Source organism: Colletotrichum destructivum, chromosome 8, assembly GCF_034447905.1.
Source record: "Colletotrichum destructivum chromosome 8, complete sequence".
Classification (NCBI taxonomy): domain Eukaryota; kingdom Fungi; phylum Ascomycota; class Sordariomycetes; order Glomerellales; family Glomerellaceae; genus Colletotrichum; species Colletotrichum destructivum.
This window is the reverse complement of record NC_085903.1, coordinates 2,128,946-2,146,954: the sequence shown is the minus strand read 5'-3', so window position 1 is coordinate 2,146,954 and position 18,009 is coordinate 2,128,946. Positions and strand designations below refer to the sequence as shown.

The 18,009-nt window shown below is 56.8% G+C and overlaps 4 protein-coding genes across 4 annotated transcripts; 1 reads left to right on the top strand and 3 right to left on the bottom strand.

Moving 5' to 3' along the window:
* Nucleotides 1-4: 4 nt before the first annotated feature.
* CDEST_12511 (Putative BRCT domain, microcephalin, BRCT domain superfamily) lies at nt 5-4,168 on the bottom strand. The gene is made up of 2 exons (XM_062928667.1): nt 953-4,168; nt 5-895 (listed from the first exon to the last, which is right to left on the bottom strand). Exons 1-2 carry the CDS (start codon nt 3,979-3,981, stop codon nt 361-363), a joined length of 3,564 nt encoding a protein of 1,187 aa, XP_062784718.1. The 5' UTR covers nt 3,982-4,168; the 3' UTR covers nt 5-360.
* Nucleotides 4,169-5,343: 1,175 nt separating this feature from the next.
* On the bottom strand, nt 5,344-5,892 carry CDEST_12510 (uncharacterized protein; the record flags this gene model as incomplete). Its single annotated transcript, XM_062928666.1, has 1 exon — nt 5,344-5,892. The coding sequence occupies one exon, from the start codon at nt 5,890-5,892 to the stop codon at nt 5,344-5,346; it is 549 nt and encodes a 182-aa protein (XP_062784717.1).
* Nucleotides 5,893-6,233: 341 nt separating this feature from the next.
* Nucleotides 6,234-9,552, top strand: CDEST_12509 (Putative lysophospholipase, catalytic domain, Acyl transferase/acyl hydrolase/lysophospholipase). The gene is made up of 2 exons (XM_062928665.1): nt 6,234-7,538; nt 7,587-9,552. Exon 2 carries the CDS (start codon nt 7,608-7,610, stop codon nt 9,549-9,551), a length of 1,944 nt encoding a protein of 647 aa, XP_062784716.1. The 5' UTR covers nt 6,234-7,538; nt 7,587-7,607; the 3' UTR covers nt 9,552.
* A 1-nt stretch (nt 9,553) lies between these two features.
* Nucleotides 9,554-13,650, bottom strand: CDEST_12508 (uncharacterized protein). The gene is made up of 3 exons (XM_062928664.1): nt 11,882-13,650; nt 11,165-11,799; nt 9,554-11,110 (listed from the first exon to the last, which is right to left on the bottom strand). The coding sequence occupies exons 1-3, from the start codon at nt 12,434-12,436 to the stop codon at nt 10,516-10,518; spliced, it is 1,785 nt and encodes a 594-aa protein (XP_062784715.1). The 5' UTR covers nt 12,437-13,650; the 3' UTR covers nt 9,554-10,515.
* Nucleotides 13,651-18,009: the final 4,359 nt, after the last annotated feature.

The window sequence follows — 18,009 nt, the reverse complement described above, 5'->3', positions numbered from 1 at the left end:
CCCCCCGAGTCAAGCATGCGCGGGAGTTGGTTGATCCAATCAAAAGAACGCGCGGCAACATGCGTCACCTTGCCAGATACGAACAAGGGTCCAGAGAGCTTCAGAAATCATTGAGACGAGACGAGACGACTTGATATGGAAACAACCGTGGTAAGAACGTTTACAAGCAAGCTTCCTTGTTACGACAAGCGACGTTGCCATCGCATTCTGGGTGATGTACAACCCAATCTAATAACCTTAACGCCGTCCAGCCTCTGAACTTGTATCCATCCCCGTACAAACGCCATCAAAAGAACAGTGTACCTACCGCGCTGCTCCACCAAGAGCCGGGGTAAAATACAACAACCAAAAATACACCATTTATTTCCAGGCCTTGGCCAACGGGCTACCAATCTTGGGCGCAAACTGCAGGCTCTTTCTACGAGCCGCCATTAACCGCTGCATGACGCTCTCGTCCTTGTCCCTGTTGAGGATACCGTCGCCCATCTGGGCAAAAGTGTTCTGCTTGGGCGGACAAGTCTGCATCAGCAGTGTCTTGGTCGGAGACGAGTCGTAGTCAGTCGGCGTCGAAGGCGTCTCGGCCGCATAGCGAGCAAGTGTCTCGGGCGCAGGCGTGACGGGGACAGGGGAGATCAGGCCCTGCCAGTCATCATCATCGTCGGCCTCGTCCGAGGGGGTGTGCATCCAAACAGTGCTGTCACGTCGGTTCATGGGCGTGTTGGGCGCCGTCTTGGCGTCACGACCGGCCTTGACGGGAGTGGGAACGAGCATGCCGTTCTGGTTAGACAGAGCCTTGGGCTCCATGCTCTTGCGGCGGCGCGCGCCTCCTCGAGGAACCAACGACGTGTCGATGTAGTACGGTGCCTCATCGAGCCATTCGTTCTCGCGTTCACAGCTGTGGACCTTGTTAGTACAGACTCAACCAGCAAGGCGTAGAAGAGGAAACACTCACTCGAGAACCCAGCTCACACCGACGCACTGTACCACGCCGTTCGACTCTCTAACCTTCTCCATCGTGCGCTTGCCGCCATCCTTGTAAACAACATGGGTAATGCCAATCTTTGAGGCATCCGAGTTGCCAGTGGCACTGGGGTTCCACGTCCAGGTCTTGACGCAACGAGCTCCCATCTGAGTGAGGAGTTCGACAAAGATACCACTGGCGTCCGCACCCTCGGTGGTGTGAACATCGACAAACACGACGGCACCGCGGAGAAGACCGGGGTTGAGGTCTCTGCGGGGAGTGCGAGCTGGTGTTCCCAGAGCCGACCAGACATCCGACTTGGCAGGCGTGACGGGCACTGACTTGGGCTCGTTCTCGTCGTTCTCGTCATTCTTCTTTTCGTGCTCCTGGGCTTCATCTTCATCGGCCTGCTGGTTCCTGCTAGGCGAATAAGAGATGACTGTGGCGCTTCTGTTAAGGCTTGGGCGGCTGACTGGGAGACGAGAAATGCTTGCCGCGCGCTTCTTCTTTGGGCGCGGGGTTGAGTCATCCGCGCCCTTAAGAGGAACTTTGGTGACGGTGTGGAACTCGCGCGCCAGAACACGGTTGGGTGTGGTGGGCGGGACCGAAGCGTCGCTAATGGACAAAGCAGGGTCGACGGGCATCTCATTTTCGTCGCCGTACTCTTGGCTGGCCTCAGATAGAGTGTCGTCGAAGCTGTTGGAAGTGTTGACGATCTCGTCCAGCTCCTCGGGCTCCATCAAGGACATCTCGTTAGCCTCAGCGGCCAGAGCCATGTCTTCGTCAGTGACCATGAGATCATCAAATTCGGGATCCTCGGTGTCCGCGGCGGCGGCAATCTCGGCATCGATGGCAGCCTCGATTTCGTCTTGCGCGTCCATGTCTGCTCGCACGGTCATCTCATCCTCGAAGTAGGTGCTTCGGAGAGGAGATTCCTCAAGACGAGGGGTTCCAGCAGCCAGACTCAATGTCTCAGGTGCCTGAGCCAAAGAGCGTCCCGGGGTGACGGGTCGCCTGGGTGTCTTGGAGGGGCTGGCAGCAGACCAAGCATCGAGCTGCTGCGCAAGAGGGGTGAAGCCGATGCTGGAGTGTCTTGGCTGGGCAAGGCTTCGGCGGGAGTTGGCAGGAGTCGGGGTGGCGGGGACCAAGTTGTGAGCTGCCGAGACGCGGGGACTGTTGGCAAGCTCATCGTCTGAATCGGAGTCAGTGCTGTGAAAGGGGTCCATATCCTTCTGACGGAGGCCAAAGAGACCGCTAGGCGCGTCGAGGCTAAGCTGAGGTGCCTGGACGGATTGTTCGGATTGCGGCTGGAACTCCGGCTCGTCATCAAGCACCATAGGCTCTGCGTCGAGTCCCTGCACATCCTCAGTCGTGGCATCGGTGAACACATCAGACTCGGCAGCCTGTTCGACCTGCTCCGCCTGCTGCTTGGCCGCCTCGAAAACCGGCATGTTCTTTTTCAGAGCAGGATCGGCGTGTCTGGGGAGAACGGCCGAAAGACGGCCAGGGAATTGCATGGGCTCTTCCAGGTGGATAGATTCATTGAGCATGGCCTCTGCGACTTCGTCCAACTCATCATCTTCCTCGTCATACTGAGCGTTCGACTCCTCGGCCATGAGCTTCTCGGAAGATCGCTTGACCGGGCGCAGAGCCGTCGGTGTCGACAAGAGCAGAGGCTTTGTGGCCGGGGAGTGGATTTGCTCCGACGTCTCCAAGGGCTTCATGCCCTTGATCGGAGACAACGGGCGCTTTGCGGGTGATTGGAGCAGCGACGCCTTGAAGTTGGAGACCTTCTTCTCTCCCTCATTGGTCGGCATCAAAGAAAAGGGCTTCATGGCAGACTGGGGGCGCTTGGCGGGAGACTGAAGGAGAGAGGCCTTCAGGGGCGAGGCGGAAACGCCTTCGCCACCAGAGTTCACACCACAACCGGGCTTCAACAGCGAGACTCCTTCAGCGCGCTTGGCTGGGGACTTCATCGAATCTCTGTAGGGCGAAGCAGGCAGCCTCTTGGCAGGCGAGGCCAGAGCATGCGTGGTTTTGTCCTCTTGTGTCTCTGACTTGGCGCCGTTCTCGTCGTCGTCAGCATGCTCCTCCGTGTCGGTTGACTTTTCGACGGGCAACAAGTTAAGCTTGTGGGAAGATGCGAGAGCACTGGCAGGAAGCTTCGTAGGACTCTTCATCATGGGTCTCGGGGGGGTGTCGGGCCCGGCCAGCTCGTCCTCGGAGCAATCGCGAGGCATGGGCACCTGTGTGACCTTCTTAGGGCTCAGGGGAGTCTTCTCGGGCTTCGATGTCGATGCGGCACCGGCAGCGGCAGCGGCAGCGGCGACCTTGATAGACCTGGGAGCTTTGGGCACGGGGGGCTTTCGCACAGGTCTGGCTCGCAGGCCGGTGGCAGTTGCGGACTTGTCGGTCGTCTTCTTGCTTGCGTCAGGAGCGATGTTTTCCTTTTCGGGTTCTTGGAATGTTACCGTCTTCTTGACGGCGGGCTTTGATGTTGTGACTGGTGCTGCGCGAGTCCGCGCGGTCCTCTTCACCGGTTCCGCATCCTTGGCGGGAACGTCTTCAGTTGCCGCCTTTCTGGGCCGGCCGCGAGTAGGCTTCACAGGCTCTTCCTTGGGGGCGGCAGGCTCCGTGGTGGAAACCTTGCGAGCAGCAGCTCGTGCACGCGTCGCCCTGCCGGGGGCGACGCTCGACGATGACGATGACGAAGATGCGACTGGCTCTGCAGTATCTTCTGTGATCTTCCTCGGGCGGCCCCTCGTGGGTCTGGTGGCACGAGGTGCAGGCTCTGATTGTTGTGATTGTTGGTCGTGTTCTTCCTCCTCGACATCGTCGGCTCGGGTCTTTCGCTTGGTCGAGGTGGACCGCGGAGGAGCAGTAGAAGTGGTAGTGGCAGTAGCCTTGGCTTTGGCTGCAGCAGTGACGATTCGTGTGGTTTTGGTACTCGTCGTGGTGATGTCGCCAACTTTTGCGGCTCTGGAACGCGTGATGCGCTTAGGGGGCGATTGGGGCTCCATCTTTGTGGTTGAAAGTCGGGGGTAAAGCTGAATACAAACAGATGGTGCAAAAGGGGGGTTTCGTAGGGTGTTGCTGTCTGTCAGTACAGTACGGTTGTCGATTGGTTATGTTGTTGGTTATTTTACATGATGCTGTGGATGATGGGTTGGGAGCTCGAAGGGTCAGGGAAAGAGTGGGCGGAGGGTTTTGTTGATATGGAGCTTCGCGTAATTGCCGTTGCCAGGTCAACACTTGTGTCCGTTTCTTGGGATCCACTTTTGGGACGCTGCAACCCCTGTTCGCGCCTTGGTTGTCAGGTGTGCTGTCAACAGCTGGCGTAGTGGGCCTATCGGCCCTCCGGATTCCCTTTGCTCGGTACTTCAGCACCCAACAACTGTCAACACGCCAAAGCTGTCCAAACACACACACGAACACAATCAAAACACGACGTCATTTCAGTCGTCCGATAGGTCGATTGAAGATGGCGCCGGTGTCACGACCGCAGCCAATGAATAACATAACGTCTGCGGCGGCAATGTTGATCAACAAGCGTTTCATAGCCCTGGGTTTTTAGTAAAGCTAACACTCCCGGCACCGGGACTTGTAGCTATCTCAGGCAGATAATGATGGCTGTCTCGGACTCAATACAGGGACAAGACATCGCTGGAAGCCACTGCGGAACGATTCTCAGGCTCGCCCTCGTCGATGGTTCATGGGCCCTGAAAGTGTACGCAAAACGGTCGACACATTGAGACAAGCAATCTGTCACTATGTCCTGGCCATCTAGCCTCGTCCAGCCTGGTTACATTAACTCCTGCGCCGCGGACTGAGAAGACTGAAGACGCAAACATACCCTGAACGAACTGGCATCAAGAGACACTGGTGGCCTGCAGAAAAAAGATGCAAAAAAAGGGGAAGAAAATGGATTGCCATCGATCACGTCGGCGATATTATTGTTACCGAGGCTCGGCGGCCTCATGACGTCGCGCAGAGCTCTCGGCCGACGTCTCCGGTTCCTTCTGGGCCTCGCTGAAACGCTTAAACTCTCACACTGCCACCGATGGCATTGTCATTGCCGTTGACATGCTCGTCAATTCTGCGGTGTAGGTCCCCCAAGAGATCTCACTCGACGCAGGGCATCTCCCCGCACTCAATCTGCAAGCTACTCTATTCCAAGGACTCCTTATCCCTACCAACAAGGCACACCCCAGACGCAAGCCGCCACCACCACCACCACCACTCGCAGTACCACTTGCAGCTGCAGCACCTACCTATTCGTACGGATGCAGGCGGCCAATTGCTGTGCTACGGACAGTCTCTGACGGCATGGCCTGCATCCACAGCAAAACTCCGATAATAACGGCTGGTTCGGGATCGACCCGTCATTGGGTCCCCTGGATGCCATGCGAAGGCTTGACTAGTGCCACCACATCAGCACAGATGCGTCTATTCATATTTAGACTGCCGGTCTGTGGCCTTTGCGAGGTACCGGGCGAGAGAGCCGATACGCGTACGGTTTTCCATTCTTCCCGAAGGAGTTTTCTGCTGGCACCGAAATACACGGGCAGTGCTAGCGGCGAGGCAGCAATGCCATGTCGGCCTGGAGGAGGAGGAGGAGGAGGAGGAGGAGGAGGAGGAGGGGCAGTAGTCATTGCCACAGTAGCGCATTCAGCCATCAAGAGACGTCGATGATGGCGCAGACACAGCAACACCGACACGCCACACGGCTGACCGCACCAGCCATTAGCCTCCGAAAGTTCCGTTGCCGCCGATCGGTCCCAGGCACTATTCCTTGGCTCTGCCAGTGTCGACGTGCGCCTCGCCCCATCAGTATGGAGCCGACGAACGATTCGTTCGGCCACAGCTTCATGGAAATCGAGGCGAGAGAGGGCAGAGGATACCGTGTCGTACACCATAATACGATCGACCATGTCGAGGGACTGCGGTCAGCACGGCCAGCAACGTGTCACACCTTGTCGAGACAGACAATGGCAGGGGAAACCATTGAACGCCTCTTGATTGACCAGGCACACGCATGCACAGACACTCAGACAGCGCAGAGAATGCCACACCAAGATCCCGTCTTGCCGTCTCACAAAACGCCGCAACCGAGACCGTGGCACCCACCCGCCTCCAGGCTCTCTTCGCTCTGAGGAGTTGCCAGTGGGCGCTTGACCTCACCGTGCCCCCCCGGGCCTCTCTCTCGCTCCATCTTACTTTTTCTCGGTCACAGTCTCAGTCTCTCGCTCTCCTTTTGCTCCTCTGGCGCTAGTTTCACACAGGGCTCTTGTTGCTGGTCTCCTTGCATCAACCATCAACCAACCGGCCAAATCTTCTCTCGTCTTCATCTTTAGAACTGGCTCTTCATATTGTGTACCTGTGCGACCTTGAGATGGACCGCCTGGGCTGCGTATCTCAGTCTTCGGAACGCGCGTATTCCGACGACTCCACGTAGCTCCCTGACCGCCCCTCCCCCGAGCAAAGAGGCCGCCGCCGTCCCGGGCGCAAGATTACCTACCAAGACCCCTCAGGATCCTGACCTCGCATCATCAGTAGCCAAGCCGGGTCTTCCGGATCTTCTAATTCGCTCCGAGGCCATAATTTCCGCGTACCCATCTCATCCCGCCTTCAGCTGCCCAGAAAATGAGAGACGCCCAGCGTATCCTTTACGAGCCGCCATCTCTTTCATTCGTCTCCCTCCCGTTCGCCAGCCTGCATTTGAAACTCGGCCGTCAGATCAGAGATCAGAGATCGCCTTGCGGGCTCCACTGTTGTACAATTCTCCGCTGACGCCCTGCATTCGAGAACGCTTTTATCGTCCTCACTGTGCTTTTCTCTCTCTCTCTCTCTCATTCTCTCGCTTGTGAGATCTCCTGAGATCGAACATCCAGCATGCACTCATCTCCCAGACTTTCAAACTTCTTCTCTCACGCAAAAACAACCAAAGCACCTCATCACTCGAGCTCGACCCCATTCATCCCATCTAGGCTCTCACTCAATTGACACCTCATACCCATCCCATACCCACTGGACAACAAGACACCACACAAGAGCCACTTCAATCGACTTGCACTGACAAGCATTGGCCAGTGAGGGACTCCCAGGAGAGCAAAGACCACGGCATCCTCGACAGGAAGGGGACCGCGCTCGCTCGGCCACACACACACATTCATTTACTTTTAGAACCAACCCCCCCTCCCCGGTTCGACGTCATACCGGTCGATACCAGTGTAAAACCCTTCTTTAGCGCGACGGGTCCGTGAAGAAAGTCGACGAAGCCTCTCCATCCCAATCGGGTTGTCGTACAGCACTGCACCATACCGCACCATACCGCACAGCCGCTGGACGATGCCCACAGGGGTCAATGGTCGTTAGGTTCCGTCATTACTAGTGACATCCTCCGCCACTTTTCTCTCCCGTCACATCCGATCTTTCTTTCTCTCCGCCTAGGCCTTTGGGTTGTTGCGCTTATATCTTCTTTCAACGCCCAAATCAACCCATAGATACCCCCTCTCCCGTTGCATCCATTCCTATTCTCATATCCTCAAAATATACGACCCCCGACTATTCCCTTGTCGTACTTGAACGTCCCCCCTCCCCCCCCCCCCTCCCCCCCCAAAAAAAGAACTTGACAGACACATATACAATGATACTCTCATCTCTGCTGGCAGTGGCCGCCGTGGCAGTCCCGGTGTGGGCGGTCGATCCCATCAAGCCAATGGCGGCCGGTCTTTTCATGGAAGCCCTGGACCCCCGCGCCCTCCCGGACTCCCCCTCGGGAGGCTACGCCCCGTCTATCGTCGACTGTCCGGCCGCCCGTCCCACTATCCGGTCCGCTTCCGCTCTGTCGCCCAACGAAACGGCATGGCTCCCCCGCCGCCGCAACGCCACAGTCGAGCACATGCGCGACTTCCTCACCCGCGCCAACATTCCCAACTTCGATGCCGGCGCTTACATCGACCGCGCCGGCTCATCGTCGTCCCGACTGCCCAACATTGCCATTGCCGTGTCCGGAGGCGGTTACCGTGCGCTCATGAACGGCGCCGGGTTCCTGGCCGCCGCTGACAGCCGCACGCCCAACTCGACCTCGGCCGGTGGCATCGGCGGCCTCCTCCAGTCCGCCACCTACCTCGCCGGCCTCTCGGGCGGCGGCTGGCTCGTCGGCTCCATCTTCACCAACAACTTCTCAACCGTCACCGACCTGCAGCGCGGCTCGCAGGGGTCCTCCGTTTGGAAATTTGATCGCTCCATCTTTTCCGGCCCCCGCGAGTCTGGCCTCTCCATTCTCAACACGGCCGAGTACTGGAGAGACGTCGCGCGCCAGGTCAGCGCCAAGGACGAGGGATTCGAGGTCTCCATCACCGACTACTGGGGCCGCGCCCTCTCGTACCAGCTCGTCAACGCCACCGACGGCGGCCCGGCCTACACCTTCTCTTCCATCGCCGACTCTCCCGACTTCCAGTCCGGCGAGCAGCCGTTCCCCATCCTCATCGCCGACGGTCGTGCCCCCGGCGAGCGCATCATCTCGCTCAATGCCACCGTCTACGAGTTCAACCCCTTCGAGCTCGGTACTTGGGACAACACGGCCTTTGGCTTCGCGCCACTTCGCTACCTCGCCTCTAACTTTTCCGCGGGCCGCGTCCCCGACAATGGCTCCTGCGTCCGCGGCTTCGACCAGGCCGGTTTCGTCATGGGCACCTCGTCGACTCTCTTCAACCAGTTCATGCTCCAGAACATCTCGTCCGCCGGTCTCCCCGATTTCATCCAGAGTGCCCTCACGAGCATTCTCAACATCCTCGACCAAGACAACAACGACATCGCCCAGTACGTGCCGAATCCCTTTTTCGGCTGGAACCCGCGCACCAACCTCAACGCCAACCAGACCCAGCTCTCGCTCGTCGACGGCGGCGAGGATCTCCAGAACATCCCCCTCCACCCCCTGATCCAGCCCAACCGCGCCGTCGACGTCATCTTCGCTGTCGACTCCTCGGCCGATACCAATTTCAACTGGCCCAACGGCACCGCCCTGCGCGCCACCTACGACCGCGTCGCCGAGCCCATTGCCAACGGCACCCTTTTCCCCCCCGTGCCCGACGCAAACACCTTCATCAACCTCGGCCTCAACCGCCGCCCGACCTTCTTCGGCTGCGACGCATCCAATTTCACCCTCCGTGGCGCACAGCGCGTGCCGCCGCTCGTCGTATACATCCCCAATGCGCCCTACGTCGCCCACTCCAACGTCTCTACTTTTGTCCCCAGCTACGAGCTGCCCCAACGCGATGCCATCATCCAGAACGGCTACGACTCAGCAACCCAGGGCAACTCCACCCTCGACGCCCAATGGCCCGTCTGCGTTGCCTGCGCCGTGCTCTCGCGCAGCATGGACCGCGCCCGCGAGACGGTCCCCGAGGCCTGCACTGCCTGCTTCCAGCGCTACTGCTGGAACGGCACACTTGATACCCGCGACGTTGAGTACAACCCCGACTTCTCCATCGGTAACATCGAGGTCAACAGCCCCGCTGCGAGAGCGGGCGCCAGTCTGGTGGCGGGTGTCGTGAGCGTCGCGGCGGTGGTGATGCTCGTCATCTGAGTGTGGCGAGTAGGATTTGGACTTTTGTTACTGTGCGCAGTTTTTAACGGCCGTTTCTGTATACCACAAGCATGGTCCGAGGACCCTTTCCCTTCATCTTCTTCCCCTTTTATTCTTTATATTCAGTCTTGTGCGTCGTTACATCGTCGCTCCCCTGAGAGTAGTAGCAAATCAGCATACTGGAGTGAAACGTCCGTTTCGGATTTGGACCACGGATTATCATAACGCAAAGGTTTCCAGGTTCCTGAGGCTTAATTCGTCGGCAGAACGGCGAGTTTGGGATATCAACTAATGCAAAGTTCTTTAAAAAAAATCAGCCATTGGACAAACGACGTGCGCTTTGGATCTGCCGCCTGCAATGCATGCTTTCCCATCCGGGCTCAGTTGTCTGCTTCCCTTTCCATGATTTCCGCGCCGGAAACAGAAGCACTCCTCGGTGGTGGTATAAGACTTCCTCGACGTCTCAAACCCGATTCCAAAAACAACACTGGGTTCAAATGTCTGTTGAGTGTTGGTGTACGTATGAATTGGTGATTGACTCTCCGACTCCCCGACCTTCGCCCTCCCCCGAATCTGACTGGAGGGAGGGATGAATGATGCAAAATATGTCGTGAAGATAAAGATAAGTCATGAAGACTTAAAAGCCAGTCCGATAAGGGGCTGGTGGGAGGATTGGGGTCGATAGCGGAGGCGAGGAGACTGGGAAAACTTAAACAGCGCCAGAGGTGAGCGAGTGCATACATGTAATGCAATGCAGCATCGTCCACAATCTCGATGGCGGGGTTCTCGTTACCCGTCTTGTTTTATTTCCTCGCTTTGCCTGATGGTGCTCTTTGTCGGACTATGTTCCCGTCTGAAGAGCCCAAGAGAGTTTGAAAAACGTATGAGTGGCGCTAATGTGCCGCCGGGCTATTCTTGACGGCTGGTTTCGAGCTTCCAGAAGGAGCCCAGAGCTGACGACAGGCTACCTGGACGGCCGGAAAGGGCCGTCAACCCTCACATCCTTGACCCCCTCAGGCATCATCCTGAGCCACTCGGTCCAGTTGTCGATGTCCATGGGCTCGTCGCCTATGCGGAAAGACAGCACGAGCTGCTGGCCCTCTGTACCGAACGGCAAGCTCGTCCTCAAGGGGCCGATATTGAGCGGGGCGAGGAGGATCGAAGGCAGCCGAGCGTTTCCGGATACCTGCATATGCAGCGGCGAGGGAAAGCTCGTGATGGTTTCCTTTTCGGGATTCTTGTCCTGCACGAGAGACGGGTAGTTGGAGAGCAGCTTCGAGTGAAGCTCCGCAGCCGAGAAGGGGCTTGTGAAGCGTTGCGAGGCGCGCGTCTTAAGGTGTTCGGTGAGAACCTTGGTGAAGGTGCAGCGATCCAAGGCGTCGAAGTGCTCCTCCGATACGGCCGCGGCCACTAGTTCCAAAACGCCCTGTTGACGGTGCATCTTGGAAGACGGAAAAAAGGCCGCGTCCATGATAATTAGCGTGTCCGAACACGCTTCCTCGAATACTTGCTGGATACCACTCCATCGAATCGTCTCGGCCTTGTCCTTGTCCTTGGAGCTGGTAGGATATCAGTTCTCCGGGCACCAAACACTGCTGCGGCAAGCAACTCACCTGGCGAGTACCATCTCCCGGTTCCCGTCCAGATAGGAGTGGCCGTTGTAGTAGACAATCTTCAAGACGTCCCGTTGGTCGCGGTCCTCGACAAAATCGGTGATCTTCCGCGAAAGCCATCTCCAGGGGCTTTTGCAAGCCTCCGAAGCAGGCGGGATCGTGGTGATGGAAAACGTATACCGGTAATACTGGTCAAAGACTTCCCCAAGTTCCTTGACGGAATTCCCGACACTAACATCAGGGTCATCTTGCCAGTACAGCAGTAGAACCTGTGCACTGGAGTAGCGGCTGCGGCTGGGTGTAGATAGTATCCTCGAAACGTTGGTCTGCAGGTCCGACTTGAGACTCTCGATGCCGGGTAACATTGGAGGCTTGTCCAGCCTGGGACCGGTCGGGAGCGGCGTGCGAATGCGGGATTCGCTTAATCGGTGCTGTCCTGGAGGTGTTGGGGAGTCTATGTCCATCTCCTGGGGGTCCTGGGCGTACATTGACTTTACGTTGTTCATGACAGGAGCAGGACTAAGTGGGCGCTGGGCAGACATGGAGGGGGCGATATCCTGGATCGTCGGACTATGAGACCTATGATATTTTCTGACGGCGTCCTCCCAGGTCATATTGTGATGGCTGGGGTGACACTTGATGAGAGCAGAACAGTCAGCAGGGGTGGGCACTTTTGTCACGGCATTGAGCATTGCGACGAAGGCCGAGGGGACATACTGCAACTCTCCTACGACGACAGTCATTGCAAGCGCCGAGCTTTCTTATGAGGGCGGCTTTCTCTCTCTGCTGTTGGGACAAAGGACCGGTTCGCCTCCTGCTCGCGCGGACCCGGTTAGAGACGTCGGAGCCATCCTTGACATGGAATATGGATGTTAAGTTAGGAGAGGTGTCGGCACTGTACGATGTGTTGCTTGTGTCCGCGGACATATTGGTGACTGCGGAGGCCGCAGTAGCCTGGGTTGAAATGGACGAGTTGGTGTCCTTCCTCAGGGGAGGAGAAGCCGACTGGCCGGGGTTGGGAGGAGGTTGCTGTGAAGACTGGCGTTGCTGAGGTGTGATCTGCTGCTGCTGCTGCTGATGTTGTTGTTGTTCTTGTTGTTGCTGCTGAGGCTGCTGTTGGAGCGACGGCTGCACCTGTTGTTGGATGGGAGATTGTTGAGACTGAGGCAGCTCATGATGCGACAATGAAGGTGAGCCAGTTTGGGGTCTGTTGCCAGATTCCTCGCTGCCATTTTTCGGAGGCGCCTCCAACAGGCTCGGAGCCGGATGCATGGTTGCAAATGTGTTGTTTGAATCCCTTTGTCACAGCAGCAACTACCCTCGACCCATCCTCGGTGTGCGTTGTGTGTGTGTGTGTGGTGGGTAGGTAAGGAATAGAAAAAGAAGAAGAAGAAGAGCTGTGGCGAGCAAAACCCCCCGATGTCTTTCTCTAAGTCTGACTGTCTCTGCCTCTTTCCCTCTCTCTCCCTTTTTCTCTCTTTACTTTTGCTCCGCGTGGCTGTCGCGCGTTTTCTTTGAAGTTGGAGCAGATTGTGTGAGGAGAGCCCCACCGAGATTCACCGACGCGAGTGAGCGAACAGAGAAAAGTGAGGGGTAAAAGAAATGGGTCCTCGGAGGCGGGGAGCAGCCAAAACCAGAATGCGCCGAGGGCGAAGGAGCAGCAATTGAGACCCGGAAGATGGGCAGAAACACCACAGAGACGGCGCGGAATGGAGGAAACAATATGAAAGAGAAGGACAAAGACGACGTGTTTGATTTTCGGTGGAGGACCGTCTCGATTCGAGGTGTGTGAAGGTGGGAGGATGAGGGCCGAGGCCGAAGGAGCACGAATAAAAAATAAGGTCGGTCGGTCAAGATTTAAGGGTACGTGCACCGAGCACCGGAGAGGGAAAGAGGGAAGAAAACGCAAGGAAACAGGCCAGGGCCCCGGTACGGTACGTGGGTACCTAAATTCAGTAAGTACCTTAGGTGCAGTTAGTGGTGGGTGAATAAGGTAAGCGGGAGGTGGTAGTGATGGGCGACTGGTGGTACCGATATGTACCCCTCAGAAGCTGTGTGTATGGCGTCAGTGGGGTGTATGCGCCTGTGTGTGGGAGGTACTTCTGGCAAGGTACAGTCCAGGCCAGGTCGGGCCGGGGTGTCAAGCTGAGGTGAACGGGAGAAGGAACGGAAAGGTGGACGACAATGGTGTACATGTGTGTGTGCGTATGTGGTCTCAGTTGAGGATTGAAGTATAGAGACTGACAGGTAGGAGATAGGGACAGGTTGGACGATGACATTTGCTGGACGGTATAATCGAAATTCTAATTCTGTGTGTGTGTGTGTGTGTGTGTGTGTTTGGCTGCGTGTCTCTTTCTTTCTCCGATCTCAGGCTATGGGGTGAGACCCGGAGAGATGCAATGAGAAGTGACTGGTAGGCTCCGAGTTGAAAAAGAGGTGAGGACGCAGCGGCAGGGATCGTGAAGGTTATGGGTTTTTGGGTTCAGAGGGTCAGGTCGGATGCTTGGGCTTTGATGCTGAGGTGAGCGAGGTGAGGGACCTGGGCGAGGGTTGTGACATTTCTCGAGTGGGTCTGGGTCAGGGATCTTAGTCTGATGTTTTGTGCGCTGCCGGGACGTGTTTCTTTCGATATCCCGATTCCCGAGCCAGGTCAAGGTCCACGTCCAAGTCGAAGTCGAGGTGCAGCAGCGCTGCTGATTGTTGCTTATTGTCACTGCGGGCCACAATCCAACCCAGAATTGCCGCAAAATGCCTGAGTCGGTTTTTCGCTCCTCCAAATAGTTGACGGCGGTGGGCTTGGTTTTATCCACTGCTTGCCTCAAAACTTCGTCTGTTAGTTTACGATCTCATATTTGCCTCGTCACACGAAGTTTTGCTCACCTGGAGAGCGAGTCTCTCCCACAAAGGGCGATGGGCTACTTGGGTACTTGAACCCTCCCTGCAATTTGTGAATGCGAGATGCTGTTGGACCTTCAATGGCCCGATATCTCATGAACAAAGTGGTACCGATAACGACGACGCTTGGGGGAAAAGATACTCCGGCAGAGCACTAGAGAGCCGAGAGGGAAGTCGTCGGTCGGGCAGTGGAGGCGAGCGAGGTTGGAAGGTGCACGACACTCCCGTCTTTTAGACCTTGGGTGTGTTTACACGCACAGGGTAACTCGTTCTCATACCCAGCATTCCCATTGCCAATGAGATGCGTGCGCATGTGCGTATGTCTACTGTTTTGAACTCGGCTTCCAGACCCCAGCTACACTGCATCGAGATGCCTATGTAGGAAAGGAGGCTGCACATCCACGCCTGCCCTGCACCTATTGCATCTGCGATTGCACTGTGCCCTTTCTTTTCGTTCTGGCCTTAGCCCCCAGACATGGGATGCGCTGCATCTGGGCAGGTATTCATGGGACACCTTACTTCTCAGGCTATTGAGCGCTTGGCCCGGCACCGTTTTATTATATTCTTCTAATCCTGGAAGGGGAAGGAGGGGAAACAAGACTGCCCACCGTTGATGGGCCGGGAAGGCATGGGGTGGTGGGAGCATTGGCATGTCAAGACTTCAAGGGTATGGCCTTCCTCCACACGCGCACGCACGCACCAGATTCTGCCAAAATCAAACGAGGGAAGGTGAGGGCAGCGTGAGATCCTGGCAGGCGTGGGGTCCATTTCCAAGGTACAGAGTACATCGTACACCCTCATGTCTTTTGCCAGGCAAGTGACTTTACTCCGTTGGTGCCAGTGGTGTACCTACCTTGGCAACTACGTAGGTAGGTACTAAGTAAGTATGAACCTACTCTTCCTTCCTCCTGTCTTGGGGTGGCAGGTGAAAGACGGGAAAGGGGCAGGAGGAGCGGTTAGCAGGATGCGAGGAGCAGGACGAGAAGAGCAGGACGAGAAGGGGGGACGGACACATACGACGGTTTCTTTTGCCGCCAAACCGCCGGACATCGTTTCCTCTCCCATCCCTCCATCTTCATTGGTTTCTTGCCTGGTCCCCATCCCCACGATCCACTCCAAGATCTAGACGAGATGCTTGAATCAAGGGAAAATTATGGGGGCGTGCCTCTCTTCCCTCGGGCCAACACTGCAACGGTCGCCTCCAAAATCCGCACACGGATTTTTCACCGAAAAAGAAAAGAGGAGCGGGAAACCCGACGGTGCTCTCTGATACGATGCAGAGCTGCACGAGATCGGGCCAAGCAGGGCGGACGGACTGACGGATGTGTGGATGGATGAATGGACACCCGTCGTCTGGGACACACTGATGACTCTCTTTTGCTCACTCACTCAGGCCCGAACATCCTCGCCGCCGCGTCCAAAGGAAATCGCGTGAGCATCAACTTGACGGACCGTTCGTTAGGCTGCCTCAAATGATGCGCCAGCCTCAACCATACCGATTCCTGAGCAGTCAGGGTACATAGGTCTGTCTGCCTACGGCCCGGTCGGTGATCTTCAACAACCCAGCGGCGCTCACCGACCAGAGATGGTGTGCAAGTTTGATCTCGGCGTCTTCGGTTGAGGGTGCCACTTTACCCATGCCCCCGTCCGCCTAGCATGTGTGTGCGCGGCTTGACCGCGGAACGGTGCGGCATCCAAATGGCAACCGACGAGATGGTGGAAAGAAACTCAACTTTTTGAGCCTGGGAAGTCATACCAATTCACTGCGTCTAGTCATGTTACGTCGCATCAATTCACCCTACTTACCCAGTCTCTCGACCAGCACAGCACGGCGCAAAGCAGCACTGTCTGCCTGTCTGTCATGTGTGTTCTGCATTCCCTATCCAACCGGTGCGATGGATTTGTTGCTTCACCAATCCTTATCCGTTCTGGGAAGGGCGAGGCACAACAACGAGAAAGATGGGAGCGCCTCTGGTGAGACAATGTCAATGGCCCTGGCGCAAATACATGTCATGCGCACCACGTGGACCCTGTCCTTCCTGTCCCTTTGCCCCGTCTCATTCGTTTTGCGCTGCACTGCGCCGTACAATGAGTGCCTCTCATCGTATGGTCTTGTCCCGCCCGCCCGCCCGCTCCCTGCTCTTCCGCCCACCGAGGAAGTAATGACTAGGTTTGTGGCGAGATCGGGGAGCTAGCTAGGTAGTGTAAATGAGTTGCCGCTCCTCCCTCACCTTCGCTTCCTTTCGGGCTGCAACTCCGACAACTAACAAACTGCCCGTCAACTCTGAAGCTCGCATGGGAGCATCGGAAACGCTCCTACCCCCCAATGCTTCATCTCACAACTACCCGGGATGACACAATGCTTCAAGTGTGAGGTCCAGAATCAAACTCTGTGTTACCCTCAATGCGCTGCAACTCGTTGGACCGAGCTTCCTCAAAGTCGCGGGTTGTCTTGTGCTTCGCCTCAAATCGGCACTCACATCTTTTCCCCCCATTTCCGACCCCAAATCTCACCTGTTCACCTTCGACCGCGCCGGTGGTAGGCTGTCTTTGGGCCGGTCAACCACCATGTCCCGAGGCCCCACGGTGTAATCACCAAAGGCTGTGACCACCCATCCTCTCTCTCTCTCTGCTCTCGCGCACCCTTCGACCAATGGCGTCGTGACCTGGCCGGGACAAACCGCTAGCCTCACCGCAACTCTCCTCCCGATAGGTCTCCGCTCATCCCCCCACACTAGCAACCGATTCTTTCTTTTGGTTTGATTCACGAATCATTGCCTACTTCCCAATCCTGCGGCATCTGCACTTCCTCTCGAACGAGATGAAGCTTGCAGCGTCGTTTCACTACATGCCTTTGAATCGACTTTGCACTTATGGCCATGCCTTGCAACGGTCTAAACCAAATTTGCTGGCCCTATGTCGGGGTTGCCCATGATAGCAAGGATGACGGAAGAAGACTGCAATGTTCATGGTATCTTGCTTCCTTTTCGACATCGCTACCCACTACGACGGACCAGCCACCGTCTCCAAGTCACACCGCGGCCATGCCTCTTCCTTTGGGTGTGTCAACGTTGCAACACCAGTCGACACCTCAACAAAGGACCGACGTCGAGACCGTCCAGCATGCGCGTCTCCACTCCCACGGATTGCCTGTACAGTATTCGTCCTTCTGGACTTTCCCCGACTACTCGGCGGCCTGGCACCGTCAATGGGTGTCTATGTTTAGCGGCATATGCACGTCACGCACACACTGGTGGGATTCGCGCTTCAGATAGCCGTCGCGCCGTCTGTTTGTGACGGCTTGCATGACATGTGCAGGAAAACAACACCAAAATCAACGACTGAATTCTTCCTGTTGTCTTGGGCCTTCCATTCTTCTTGTCCATCCACCCACCCTATCAACGACAAGCGGCCAACCACAACATACGCGATAAATGTCCCTCATGCCTGACCGAACCACGTCTATTAGTGGCGTCCGCCCGCCGTCCTTGCACGACGTGAGTCGAAAAACAGGGTGGCGGGAACGAGCAGCGGGTGCCACATCCCTCCTTGTCGGGAGCCGGTGAGCCCAACGGACCCCACCCTTCCGGGCTCATCACTTGTCTCGGTTTGCATTCTTCCGACCGCTGAGGATGCGGCCAGTGACGGAGCCAAGACCCTAACTGGCTTCTTCTTCATCCGCCTGCCTAGAAATATTGCTATGGATAGGTAGTTTGAGCATCCGAGCGACGAGGAAAGGTTACCATCCCGCCTAGTGGCAAGTTGAAAGGAAGCAGAAGGTAGTTCCACCCGCTATCAAGTGGGTTCGCTGGATTGGCCAGCTCCGACATCGCACTTTGCCGCTTTTGGACTGGTCCGGGAACCTCCCGCCGACCGAACCCGCCTCAGCGAGGTGTGACGGTGGGCGGCATCGCGGGATGGGCCAGCCCCTTCAGCCTCAGTCACCCGAC

Excerpts from the sequence above, each read along its gene's own strand:
- CDEST_12511 (XM_062928667.1), bottom strand. The coding sequence starts at position 3,981 with ATGGAGCCCCAATCGCCCCCTAAGCGCATCACGCGTTCCAGAGCCGCA. Across the intron at positions 896-952 it reads GGTGTGAGCTGGGTTCTCGA|CTGTGAACGCGAGAACGAAT; the intron begins GTGAGTGTTTCC and ends CAAGGTCCACAG.
- CDEST_12509 (XM_062928665.1), top strand. The coding sequence starts at position 7,608 with ATGATACTCTCATCTCTGCTGGCAGTGGCCGCCGTGGCAGTCCCGGTG.
- CDEST_12508 (XM_062928664.1), bottom strand. The coding sequence starts at position 12,436 with ATGCATCCGGCTCCGAGCCTGTTGGAGGCGCCTCCGAAAAATGGCAGC. Across the intron at positions 11,800-11,881 it reads GTCGTCGTAGGAGAGTTGCA|TGTCACCCCAGCCATCACAA; the intron begins GTATGTCCCCTC and ends GCTCTCATCAAG. Across the intron at positions 11,111-11,164 it reads CGGGAGATGGTACTCGCCAG|CTCCAAGGACAAGGACAAGG; the intron begins GTGAGTTGCTTG and ends ATATCCTACCAG.